The sequence below is a fragment of the Trachypithecus francoisi genome, unplaced genomic scaffold, assembly GCF_009764315.1.
Source record: "Trachypithecus francoisi isolate TF-2019V2 unplaced genomic scaffold, Tfra_2.0 Lachesis_group10, whole genome shotgun sequence".
Classification (NCBI taxonomy): domain Eukaryota; kingdom Metazoa; phylum Chordata; class Mammalia; order Primates; family Cercopithecidae; genus Trachypithecus; species Trachypithecus francoisi.
In genome coordinates this window covers 78,543,948-78,558,085 of record NW_022681455.1, presented here as the reverse complement: position 1 = coordinate 78,558,085, position 14,138 = coordinate 78,543,948, and the positions used below count along the sequence as shown (strand labels likewise).

Sequence of the window (14,138 nt, the reverse complement as noted above, 5' to 3'; positions counted from 1 at the left end):
GAAGGCTGAAGTTTAGCTCCAGAGACTAGCAGTGGATGGAAATGGAGAGAGAGACTAAGGTAAAATGGGGAACCACATTTCATGATATTGAAATTGAATATGGAGTGACTGACGGTCTGCCTTCTTTATTCCAAATTCTTGATGTTCTGTCTTTTTCAGGGACTCTTACTAGATGACTGAAATGAGTGATATGCTTTCTCTACTTTGGAAAAGAGAGACAGCTGGGAGCATGACGTTGCTAAACTCTTTCTTTCTGGGAGTGGTCTCATTATCTCAAAAAGTGGATGCAGTTTCTCAGAGAAATCCCAGAAGAGGCAAAGTTCTTCTTGCCCCTATTACAGAGAACCAAATAGTAAGAGAGTTTATTAATAATGTTTCAGATACTTAAAATTATTATAAATAATTCCCACCACCCTGTTTTGAAGTCGGTACTATTGTTATCTCCATTTTACAGATGATGCAATAGTAGCTCAGAGACTGGAAGTGACTTGTACAACATCACTCAGGTGAAAAGTGGTGGCGTCAGAATTTGAACTCAGACCTGCATGACCCACATCCTTTTCACACCAGGAGCCTGGTTTCAGGAGCTGCAGTGCTTTGTGTAACTACTTTGATTTTGGCACCAATTTTTTCACTTTTGGAAGTGCTATTTGGTGTCTGTATTTAGTCAGCTACAATTATTATTATTATTATTATTTTATTTCAGAGCCTTTAGAGAACTGTGTGACAGCTGGAAGAGATGGGTAGGCCAGGGCTGAAAATATCTGACCCTGAAGATAGAAATATGCTTTTACAGGCACTCAACACCCCTACTTTGAGGACAGTGAGGTGCTGAGAGGACCAGGAGGATCTTTTCTTGCCTTGCTTCTTTAAGTATTTTAGTCGTACAGCACACCTGACTGTTTGCCTCCATGCAGGTTATGGAATTCCCTGAGCCACTTTAATAAATTCCCTAGGTCATGAGGAGGTGAATGTAGGGGGAACCATATTCTTTCTAGTAGTTCTATGTTAGCCCATTACTTAGGAATTCTTGTTCTTAATCTTTCAGAAGCATTTGGAAGGTAATTTCTCTCAACTTTCCTCTTTTACTGCATTCCCAATGGAGAATGAAGGTCTTGACTGATTTGTAGAATTGGGAGAAGGTACAGAATATATGTAATAAGCCTCCCTCCCTCCCTATTTTTCAGGCCAGCCTGACCCTAGGAGGCCGGAATTCTTCCTATGCTTCCTCTTCCCCATAGGACCCCCTAAGTGGGTTGTGGTCCATGCCTGGCTTCCAAAGGAAGGTCTAGATGCCCATTGCTAACTGCCTTCACCAACAAGTCTTGACTTGGAGGCAGAAAATCTGCTTGCAACAGTCTGCACAACTTTTTTCTGTGAAGTCCCAGACTATCTCATGGGTGTCTGGCCGAAGACTGAAACTCATTGGGTGGGAAATCCGTTGGCCCTGGGTCAAGTTGAAGTTCTCCAATCCACCCTTACAGTAATAGAGCTTATAACTGATGTTCACTAGCCAATTCCTTCATTTTATTCCCCCACTTGTTCCAAAACCAGAGTGGGGGATAGATGGGTAGGATTTATCAGCACCCTGAAACCTCAACAGTGAGATGTGCCCACACTGTGGACTCTCAAGCAATTGTGAAGAGTCTGAATTTGTGAAATGGCCAAATGACGTTTATTTTGGAGAGCTGTATTGTATTTTCCCAGTTAACCAAGTGTTACCAAGTAGCCAAGTGGTCCTCAATCCTGGCTGTGTGTCAGAATCACCTGGGAATGTTTTTAAAAATTCTGATGACTTGGGTTCATTCCTGGAGGTTCTGACTTCCTTCATCTGGGAATAGTGTCTGAATATAGGTTTTGATAAAAACTCCAGGTGAGTCTAAAGTGCAGATAAGAGCTTCTGAAGCCTCCTTATTTAACAGATCAGTGTTTCCCAAAGTATAACGCTTGTAACACTGAGTGTGTGAGTTGGCTTAGATAGCACAAAGTTTGACTTTGATAACACTAAAACATGTGAAAAAGTTTGCCTTTCTAATTTTCTATTAATTCTTCTGATTAGATTAAAAAGAATGTCTCAATGTGGTGGTAGTAGATGCCTAACACCTATCTTTTAAAAGAGAGTAGATATCAAGTTCACACAATAGTATGTATTGAGAATTATTGATAGTCTTTAATATTTTTGTACAATTTCTGTCTATTTATGGTAGGTGATACTGGCTTTCCATTTATGGTAGGGATATGAAGTTTTCTTTAAAAAAAATCAGTGGCTCTCCATCTTGGCTTCACATTGAAATCATTTTAGGAGCTTTAAAACATAACAATACCTGGATTTCATCTTGGGCATTGGGATTTTCAAAAGCTCCCCAAAGGTGTAAAACTACAGTTTTAAAGTGCAGTTTAGTGCTCCTCAAACTTTAATATGTGTATGAATCACCTGAAGATCTTGTTAAAATTCAGATTCTGGTTCAGCAGGCTGGGGTGAGCCCTGTGATTCTGCAGTTCTTGCAAGCTCCCAGGTGATGCTGATGCTGCTGATAGGTGGGCCATGATTTGAGGAGCAAGGCCCTCGTGGAACTTGCTTCTGTACCTTAAACACTTTCATAAAGTAAACAATGCTGTCTCTATTTTTTACGGAAGGAGTGCAAATCTTAAAATGAATATTAGTCTTCTTGTTCAAAAGTCATGGTCAAATAGTTTCAGCACCTTGGACAGAAGCACAAGCAATTATTTTAAAGGGCCAGTGCCTAAGCTGGAGAAGGAACAAGAGTTAAAAATCTCTTGTGTATTAAAAGCATTTGTAAAATAATGATGTTGAAAATATTATTGAAGATTGTGAAAGAAAGTTAAAAAATAATTATGTATCTTTTTAAATGCAACGCTGCTGGTAGACCCTGTATTATTTTATCTGCCATCTTGTAGGGCTAATGCTCTGCCAGATATCATCAGACACATGAGTTGGGTTATGAAATAGAACCATACAGTATTATGCACTGATGCTTTCTGACTCCTCATTAATGGAACTAGAAGATGACTTTAGCCTAAATATCAAGCTTGGATGATGAAAAGGCTAATGGGGCCAAATTGCAAATTCAGGAGAGAGAGTGTGGAATGTCAACAGCATGTCAAAGTGGCCTGAACTGAAGTGGCTCTTGGAGTCAGACAGAACTGAACTTGAATACCAACTCATGAATTACTCACTGTGACCTTGAGTATATTTAATTTAATCCCCATGAGATTCAGTTTTCTCATCTGGATAATGGAGGTAACAACACTGTCTTTCAAGAATTGTGAAGATTAAGTGACGTAAGAAGATCACATCAGTTTCTTACTTCAAACTTTTCAATGGCTTCCCACCAAATTCCTTTTTAGGGACCACAAAGCTCTACACGTGATATAGTTTGGCTCTGTGTCCCCATTCGAATCTCATCTTGTAGCTCCCATAATTCTCATGTGTTGTGGGAGGAACCCAGTGGGAGATGACTGAATTATGGGGCAGGTCTTTCCCATGCCGTTCTCATGATAGTGAATGGGTCCCACGAGACACAATGGTTTTAAAAACAGGAGTTGCCCTGCACAAGCTCTCTTTTTGCCTGCCACCATCCATGTAAGGTGTGACTTGCTCCTCCTTGCTTTCTGCCATGATTGTGAGGATTCCCCAGCCATGTGGAACTGTGAGTTCTCCATTAAACTTCTTTCCTTTGTAAATTGCCTAGTCTCAGGTATGCCTTTATCAGTAGCATGAAAACTGACTGACACAACATGATTCAGCTCCTCCCTATCCCTTCCTTCTTTTGTTCCATACCACTCTACCCCTGGATCACTAGGTTTCAGCAATATTAATCTTCTAATTGTTCCATGGGCACCCAAGTTTATTCCAATCTCAAGGCTTTTGTACTCTCTGACCCCCTTGCCTAGCATGCTCTTTTTATGACTGTCTCCTTTTAATTTGTATTTCAGTTCTGTCATCACCTTCTCAAATAAACCTTCCTTGACTCATGTATCTAGGGTCATTTCTGCCTGACCTTAGTCACTTACAGTTATTTATTTCTGACACTTACTTATCACTCCTTGAAATTATCTTATTTGCTTTCTTATGTACTATCTTTCTCATTACAATGTAAGCGCCAAAAGGTCAGGGGTCTTATCTATCTTGTTCATTAATGAATCACTATGCCTAGAATAGATCTTGACACATAGTGTATTTCAATAAATATTAGTCAAATAAGTAAATGACTAGAGAAGTGCCTGGGACTTGTTAAATGAGTGCCTACTCTCTTGACTCTTTTCATCTCCACCCCTAAAGATGTTCAAGGTGACAGCCTGGTCATTGGAGATGCTAAGGAATAATATAAGAAACTTCTGGCCAGGTGCGGCGGCTCATGCCTATAACCCTAGCACTTTGGGAGCTGAGATGGGTGGATCACTTGAGGTCAGGAGCTTGAGACCAGCCTGGCCAATATGGTGAAACCCTGTCTCTACTAAAAAAAAAAGAAAAAAGAAAAAAAATCAGCCGGTGTGATGGCACATGTCTGTAGTCCCAGCTACTTGGGAGGCTGAGGCAGGAGAATTGCTTGAACCTGGGAGGTGGAGGTTGCAGTGAGCTGTGAACTGAGATCATGCCACTGCCCTCTAGCCTAGGCAACAGAGCAAGACTCTGTCTCAAAAATAATAATAATAAAAAAGAATAATATAAGTTTCTAACCATGAAGGTTTAGAGCAAGCTTGCAGAGGTATATAATCTATTCTATATTTCTGGGAACTGTACAGAAAGATCATTGGAAAGAGGATCTACTAACGACTAGGTTGCGTAGCTTTGGATGAGGGGCTCTTTCGGGCCTTAGCTTTCTTTTTTGATCTTTGAGTGAAACAGTCTCTAAGATCCTCTGTGGCTTTCTAATGGTTCCGTGATAGTAAAAGAAGAATCTAACCTTTGTGGTTATTCTGTGATTGCTTCCTGTCTCACTTTATTATTCTTCACTGTCTTGTGCCCTGGGATCTTCCCACTGTGGACTGCACCACCTGCTGCCTTTTACTGGCTGGCTTCTGTTTGAACTTGGCCAGTGGGAGGCATCAGCATGATATCAGAGGTAAGGAAGAGAGAGGCATTCCTTCCACTCTGGCATTGTATCTCTGACTGTGGTGTGGCCCCTTCTTGCTGGAAGGTCCCTCCTCCAAGGCTCTAGACCTCACTGAGGTCCACTAACATCCTTTCCTCTCATTGCTTCATTAGGAGAGGTAAAGCTTCCTGTTATTTCTAGTTCCAAGGTACCTCAACAGCTAATGGAAAGTTTCCTCACAGGAAGCTTCACCCCTAATCTTGCTCAAGCCATTGTTAGCAGATTTTTGGTTAAAGTCATTTCATGAAACCATCTGATTGAGATTTGGTTCCTTGTAAGACTCTGATCGACAACCCATTTTGAAATATGTCCAGAAAAGCAGATTCTAAGAACTTCCACTGAAAATCATTTGTGGTGTTAATAGACATTTCTATAATGATTTCTTCTTTGGGTTTAATCTGGAACTCTCATACTGCAGTTGAAATCTCACATTCTCTTGTTCCATCTCCAGTGGAGAGAAATGTCATTCTGCCATTCTCTCGGTAACAAAGCTCCAAAGACATGGCAACTCCTCATGCAGAGTTGATGAGAAGACATCTCTCTTCCCTGTGGCCCTATTTACTCATTTTAAATCAGAACATTCCCCTCCTCTGCTTTTTTTTTTTTTTTTTTTGGCATGACAGTGGCACATTCTGCCAATAAGCCCAGGAAATTCACAGTATCTATTTATCCCAGTAGACACGAGCCTCTTATCCCCCTTGTTGTGTCTGGCAAGCACATGGGATTAATTGCACAGTCTCCAAAGAGGCTGGACTATCACATTTAGCTGAGTGCACTAATAAAAGGATTATTATTTAATGGTTCAACCTCCTTCAACTCTCCTTTATCCTGCCTCCCTGAATTGGAGGACAAAATTAATAAGGCTGCTGTGACCATGCCCAACAGCTTCTGTTTGCCACCCTTTCAGCAAATTCTTTGCTTTTCTGCACTTCCCCCTCAACTCCGAAGTCACTTTTATTCTCCAAGTTGATGCAAAGATGGATTGTGACAATAGTTTGTGGGTGGCTGTCAGAATTGATGGTGGTTTGTGTGGGAAAATGCATAGCAAGTTTGAGAGCTGTGGTTAGGATTCCACATAGAGTCAATTAAAAAAAAGTTCTACTCACAAGGAAAGGTCAAGCTGAGAGTTTTAATTATGAGGCTGTTATAATATATATATCATGCTTGGATGATCTGGGTTTGAAGAGTTGCAAAATTATGCGATATACTCAACTCTAAAATGGGCATAAAAACAATGTGATGTTTTGAGGTAATGACTTAGAATTTTGCAAAGAAGGTAATGAGGTGAAGTGAAAAGGATGGAGTGTTGAGTGACCTGGGTTCCACTCAGGCCCAGCTCATTCACCTCTTTGGGCCTAGCATCCTCACCTGTAAAATGATGTACAATTGGAGGCTTTTTAAAAACTCTGCTACTAATAATCACTTTATAAGTTACCTACTGGAATTGTAATTAGCTCCATTTTATGGAAAGAAAATTGAGACTCAGAGAGAGATTGAGAACACTGTTTAAGTTCACACAGCCAGCAAAGTTATAGCCTATAATAACTGACTCCAAATCTTGGGTTCCAGACTATCAGAGTTTCTACATACCTTGAAGACAACTGGAAAAAATTTAAATTGTGCACCATTTTCTAGATGAGGATAGTCCTTAGGAAATCTCCAAGGACTTGCTCTAGGCCATTCATCTAGTAAATGGTGGAATGGGACATGAACTCATGACTGTCTGACATCAAAGCCTAAGCTCTTAGACATGATGCTAGATTTCCAGTTATGATTATTAATACATCCATCACTGTCTCAAAGATGTACAGAGGGATATGATCAGAAGAGAATTCAGATTTATACCCAGTAAACTACCTAATTTAGGATTATAGGGAACAGAGTTCAGTGGTCTTAAATTCTGAAGTATATCTGCTAACCAGGAGGCAGGTGGAACTCTGGTTTTATTCTAGCACCCAGCACAATGTATAAGAAAGATGTCCACTTAAATGTTAAATGTTTTAACCAGCATTGTGCAATTTGGAGGATATCATACTTACTGAAATGAACCAGGCACAGAAAGAAAGATACTATATGATTTCACTTACATGTGGAATCCAAAAGAATCAAACTCATAGAAGTAGAGAGTAAAATGATGGTTGCCAGAGGCTGGAAGTAGGTGAGAAGCAGGGAATGGGAGATGTTTGTCAAAGGGCACAAAGTCTGTTAGATGGAAGAAATAAATTTTGAGATCTACTACATAGCAGGGTGAGTGAGTCAGTAACAATGTATATTTCAAAATAACTAAGATAATAAATTTCAAAGTTCTCACCACAAGAAAATGATAAGTGAAGTGACAGATGTGTTAATTTAGCCTGATTTAATTATTCCACATTGTATACATATATCAAAACATCACATTGTATCCCATAAAGGTATACAATTATGATTTATCAATTAAAAATAATAGTAATAAAAATCACATACTGCAATTGCTTGAACATAGATGCAAATACCAAACACCAAGTGCGCACCATATTAGAATTTATTATAATACAAACAAGTCCAAACACAATATATAATCTAATTAAGAAAATATGAACATTTGCCTTTTTTCTATGGTAACTTTCTATTCCATTCTTTGAACTGGAATAGCCAACATTAGAGTCTTTTATTCACGTCTGGTAGGCTCCCCATGTTGAACCAGGAGGTACCAACTGTGCAAAGTGATCTTTTCCAATAGCAGGGTGTTGGCAACACACAAGTTCATGCCCACTCCGGTCTGTCTTTTATGGTTTGTCTGTCATTCCCCTCATTTCCTTCCTTATGAGACATTTCAGCCATCAAGTTGTTCAATAAAAAGACACAGCATGGTGGTGCGTATCATCATTGCAATGTCCAACCAAGGACACAAATCATGTAGCAAGAGAGAAGCTAGTTAACCGTCTTTGAAAGAGGCACCACAAAAACCCAGGATAAGGCAATTGCTTTAGTGCCACCAGCAGCAGCCGTTTACATGACAGGCTTCAAAATTCAAGGCTTTATTGTTAAAACTGGCCTGAAAGAAAAGGCTTACAGGTTTTTAAAGTTTTAAAGTTAAAAAAACCCATTTCATGATGTCCAAAATTATTACTATAAATAATAATAAATTAAAAGTCCTTAGACAATTTGAAATAAATTTTAAGAGATATGTATCAACCTAACCCAATGGGCATTCATTTGCATTTTAAGCAGAAGACAGCAATTCCCTAGAGTGCCTTCAAGAATTGGACCTCTTTTAAATATCATTTAGCAAAATATAAAATATATTCAGAAGAAAAGAGATCACAGTACTACGTGGTACAGCCTCTATCGTCAAGAGAAGTAATAAATTAAAGTGTCAGAGGAAAATGTTCCCAATGCACACCCAGTGTCTAAACATCAACAATTAATTGTTACCTACAATTAAAAATGTGGCGCAGAGAGCATGGAGAATCACATACATAAATTCCATTTTATGTACATTCTCAAAAAGGAATTGCTTAACCTTTGTAGATATTGCACTTTGACTCATTCATGTATAGCTCAGACTAGCATTTTTCAGAGCTAGGTGTTTAAAAAATAAATAAATAAATATATTTATATATATCTATATATATTCAGTATAGGTAGCCTTTGGTCAATGTCCATTCATGAGGGGGTGTGGTGGAATTGCATCATACACACATTTAATGAAGACATGTTCAATTACACGTGCTTGGCAAAAAAGAGACAGAGAGAAATGCAATTTAAGGGAGGTGAGAGAATCTGCTTACCATTCCACTCAATGAGCATACGCCCTGGGGACCGTGGGAGATGGGAGATCTGTCCCTCAATCAGACGACTTCCATGAACTTCTTTCAGTGGAAGCATCTTGATGCACCAGGGTGGTCCTAATGTTCTCAGATACATTAGAATCACACAATATGGTCCTTAAATGAGAGCCAATTTTGCCTTGTCATCAACCAGATAAACAACAACTTGTTCCAGTGCTAGAGAAAAACTTAGCTGTGTTAGGTTTTGAAAGCAATGGAATATAATCTCCAACATGGCTCTGTTTTGAGGATCTTTTGCAAAGGTAACTTTGGCTCTGTAAGGTTTTATCTTTTGCACTGACTTTAGAATCTAATCCTTGGCTCTGATGAGATTCTATTGCAATCCTTTGAAAGGGGTAAGAATTAGGATAATCAGGACTAATATAACCTAAGTTTATATTGAGCTAGTCTTGACAGCATTGGCTGAAGTTTAGGGTTTGTGTTGCCGTGGGGCCTTTTCTTACCCCATTCATTTATTGCAAATTCCCTTTAAAAAGATAGACATATCTTCCAACTTAGGGACAAAATGCAGTAAAAATCCAGCCTGAGGAACTAAGTATTCCAGGTGGACTGTCTGCTGTTTGTTTGGTCACCAAAAATATCATGTAATTTCAAAGTCATTTTGGCAGATTTATTCCAAAACAGGGATGAATTCGAATACTGGGAGTCAGAGAGAAGTTAAAAAAAAAAAAAAAAAAGAAAAGCTAAATAAGAGGAATATAATCGTGTGTGTGCATGTGTGTGTGTGTGTGTGTGTGTGGTGCACACGTAAGTAGCAATTTCCAGGGATGCCCCTATTTATTACATCCTAGAAGTGTTCTTGCCTTGGACAGGCCAGGGTAGAATAAATAAACACACTTACATTTTATCATTTTACAAAGGATCTGGGTTAAATAGCTTTACCAAGAACTGGCACCACCCTTTTAAGCCATGTGCGTCAAAGGGCAGACAAGGCGTCAGCATGGGCACCTTTTGTGTCTGTGTTTGTGGCGAAATGGCAATGCCAGCTGGGCTGTGAGGCAGAGCTGAGAACACCTCCTCTCATACCCGCAGAGCTGCAGTTCCTGACCCTTGAATATTAAATTCAGTTCGGAAGTCACTTCAAATAAAACAATTTGGTGAGGGCCTCAGCAAGCAAGGAGGCAGGGTTGGCAACTCGACAGGCTTGAGCTTCTCTAGGAAGCTTGAGTGATACCATAACAAGAAGCAATTTTGAGTAACGGGATCGTATGCAGCTGACACAGGGATGGGTTGAAACAATGGCAAGTGTGGGCTTATTTTTTTGTTTTTCTGGGCTCAAGAATTCCTCCTTTCCCCCTGCGCACCAGGCAGGGTCTTTGTTTTGGAGGAGATAGAGAAAATCTATACATAATGATAAATAGAAAACTGCCTCTTAGACCCCAGGTTTGAGGTCACAGCTGTGTGGGTTTGGAGATTTCCTGAAGAAGCTCTGGCCAGAGTTTGGGTGGGATCCAATACTCTTCTGTTCCCACAGTGTCATTCTGAAGCTAGGAGTGCCAGGGCCACTTCAAGACCACAACCCTCTCTAGGACAAAGGGCACCTTGAAAAAAATCCTGAAACGGTCATTATTGTTAGCTCCTGGGAACAGCACAGGGAAGTGATGAACGACCTCAGCTCTTGGAAGAAGAGTGCAGGCTCAGCTACGTGCTACTGGGGTTTGGTAAGTTACATAAATGAAGGGTTCCCAGTGACTGTGGATGGTACCAGGGCGAAATCACAGACTATTTCTCTACTTTGTGTCCTAACTGGTCACAGGATGATGACACAAGCTCCAATGGCATCTTCAAACTGGTAGGAACTTTCGCTGTCAATGCGACTCTGTGGAAATAAATGCATAAGTAAAAACAAATTTCATGCTCTCCTTTCTTCTCTTCCATCTCTTCTCATCTACCAGTCTGAGAATTGCCCAGTCTGCCGGAGACAGGAAATCGGATTAGCACTCTTAAGGAGAGCTGCTCAGCCATAGGATGGGACACCTTCCCATCTGGAAATGGATTAGACAAAGGCAGTAGTTGCCACACCTAGGGAATCACGGGGATACTTTTATAGGTTTTCCATTTTTGTCATACTGGTACACCAGCATCTTGATGCAGTGTGAGTTTGCCGGTGAGATCCAGGGGCTACTTGTTATGGAAAAGTTATGATTGGTGTAGAACTGTACAGGTTGCTTCTGGCACTTGAAGAAGGCCTTGAGCGTGGCGGCTGCCATGGTGCGGAACCGCTTGCTGATGAAGCAATAGAGGAAGAAGTTGATGGCTGTGTTCAGAAGGGCTAGCATGTTGGCAATGTCGGACATGATGTGCACCAGCCAGCGGTTCTGGATGGGCGCCCCATAGAGGTGGTAAAGAATCATGATGATGCGGGGGGCCCAAAGTGTGGCAAAGATGGAGGTAATGGTGAACAAGATGGCGGTGGTCTTCCCCGTGGAGTAGCCACGGAGACGAAAATTGCTCTTCCTCCTGAGCTTGTACACAATGATTGAGTTCAAGATGAAGAAGATGGAGCAGGGCACCAGGTAGACAGTGAAGCAGTGGATCCAGATGAGGACATGATGCACAGAGGTGCTGATGTAGTCTTCAGTCCAGATGTTGGGCCACCAGTAATAGGGGATGCTGGTCAGGAAGCAGGTGATGTAAACACTTACAATGACTTTCCGGGTGCGTGCTGGGTATGAGACCGTGTGGTACTTGAGTGGGTGGCAGACAGCGATATACCTGTCAATGGTTAATGGAACAGTAATCCATATGGAGGTGTGGATGGATGAGAATTCCAGCACTTCTATGATCTTGTCGGGGACCTGAGGCATCTGCATGTTCAAGATGAAATCTTCCAACAGGAAGTCCACAAACACTATGAAAAAGAGGACCAAGATGTCGGCAGCAGCGAGTGCCAAGAGATAGTTGTAGGAGGATTTCTGCCTTCTTGCCACCAGCTGGGAGAGAATGATCACTGTCAAGATATTTGCTGTGGAGAGAAGAAAAACTGGTTTAGCTCTGAAGCAAAGATGACTTCATTGGCTCCTATGGGGGCCCTAGCATATGTTTATTGTTTACACCCATGGAAGTCAAAATGATTGAATCAATGCTTTTGAGGGACAACCTCGGCATTACAAATAGCACCTCATACAAACACGTGGATACTATTTTAAAGTTGTGCTTATATTCTAACACAACCATGAGAGGAGGTGCCTCCATTCCCCTCATCTTAGAAACGAAACTGGGGCTCTGAGAGCCTCACACAGCCATGAGAGGAGGTGCGGCCATTCTCCTCACACAGCCATGAGTGGTGTTGCTGCCATTTTCCTCACACAACAATGGGAGGTGGTGCCACCATTCTCTTCACATGACTGTGAGAGGTGGTGCTGCCATTATCCTCATCTTAGGAATGAAGCTGGGGCTCTGAGAGACTCACACAACCATGAGAGGTGGTGTTGCCATTCTCCTCACACAACCGTGAGAGGTGGAGTCGCCATTCTCCTCACACAACCATGAGAGGTGATGCCCAAGTTCTCTTCACACAACCGTGAGAGGTGAAGCCGCCATTCTCTTCACACAACCGTGAGAGGTGGTGCCGCCATTCTCCTCACACAACTGTGAGAGGTGGTGCTGCCATTATCCTCATCTTAGGAATGAAACTGGGGCCCTGAGAGTTTAAGCAACTTGCTTAGAGCCACACAGTTGATAATTCATGGTGATAGGATCTCCTGATCCCAAATCTCATGCCTTTCTTTTGTTCAGTTGCATGAAGAATTTGGGGTTGAGGTGGCATTTCCTGCTATATGTGTTCAGGAAACAGACGGGACCACATCACCTCTTAAGAACCTCTTCAGAGCTTGGATTTTAGGATCTTTCCTTTTTAAGTAGATTTAAAATTGGAGGTGCAGAGAAGATTGCGACCTTCAGATTAATTTAAAAATAAATTGCATTTATTTTTGGAATAGGTAATCTATATACACATACATAATCAAAAATAATAACAAGGAAAAGTACATTTTCCTTCTATTCTTGTTCTCCAATCATCAAAATTCCCCTTCCTCAGGAAAACTACAGTTAATAAATAATCTATGCTTATATATGTCCATATAGTGTGCATGTATCAGGTTGGCAAAACCGCAATTACTTTTGCACCAACCTCATATATAGTTTTTGCATAAACAGCAGCAATGTATTATTTTTTGTGGGGTCATATTTGTTTTGAAAATACATCTATATAATTTCTGATCAGGTTTTTAAAAAGTCTGCCTAAATTAAGCATGTTTAGAAAGTCATTAGGGACTCACTCCAAAATGATATTCCAATGGATAATATCTAGAAGTCATTCTACACGTTTATTTTCATTCATTCTCAAAATCAACCCTGAAATTTGAACACTGATAATGCTATTTTGCAAGCTAAGTTCTCAGAAAGCTTATATGCCTTGTCTGAAGTCCAGTGGCAGAGCTAGAATCCAGATCTCTCTCTCAGTCTCTCTCTGTCTCTCTTCCTTTCTTGGTAGCCGTTTAAAATGTTATACAAAATGTTCACAAGTAAAAATGTCTTATAATAAACACACCTGCAAAACCTGGTGTACTCATCACTCAGATTTAACAAATTTTAACATTTTGCCATGTTTACTTCAGCTTTCTTTAAAGAAAGAAATGACACTATAGATACAGTCGAAGTCTCCTCTGAAGAAGCTCTGTTCTCATTCTTTTCCATCTTCTTTCTCTAGATGCAACCACCATGCTTCAGGCTGTGTGCAGTGTCCAGTGCCAAGTCTACATAGTCTTTCTTTCTTTCTTTTTTAGATACAGGGTCTTGCTATGTTGCCCAGATTGGAGTGCAGTGGCTATTCACAGGTGCAATCATGGTGCTTTACAGCTTTGAACTCCAGGGCTCAAGTGACCCTCGTACCTTAGCCTCTTAAGTAGCTGGGACTACAGGTGCACATCACTGTGCCCAGCCTTTTGCTTTCTTTTATACGGAAACTGACGTTTCTTTTTTTTTTTTTTTTTTTTTTTTTTTTTGATACGGAGTCTCACTCTGTCGCCCAGGCTGGAGTGCAGTGGCCGGATCTCAGCTCACTGCCAGCTCCGCCTCCTGGGTTTACGCCATTCTCCTGCCTCAGCCTCCCGAGTAGCTGGGACTACAGGCGCCTGCCACCTCGCCCGGCTCATTTTTTTGTATTTTTTTAGTAGAGTCATGGTTT

The 14,138-nt window shown here is 40.9% G+C and overlaps 1 protein-coding gene across 2 annotated transcripts in view; it reads right to left on the bottom strand.

Annotated features, from left to right (window-relative positions):
• Positions 1-7,457: 7,457 nt before the first annotated feature.
• Positions 7,458-14,138, bottom strand: part of GPR139 (G protein-coupled receptor 139) — a 45,668-nt gene continuing 38,987 nt past the window's right edge. Inside the window, exon 2 of one of the 2 annotated variants that reach the window (XM_033217844.1) lies at positions 7,458-11,915. In XM_033217844.1, the coding sequence (XP_033073735.1) occupies positions 10,981-11,915 (935 nt within the window). In that variant the 3' untranslated portion in view covers positions 7,458-10,980. The remainder of the gene's footprint in view (positions 11,916-14,138) is intronic. The other variant, XM_033217845.1, reaches the window with a different exon arrangement.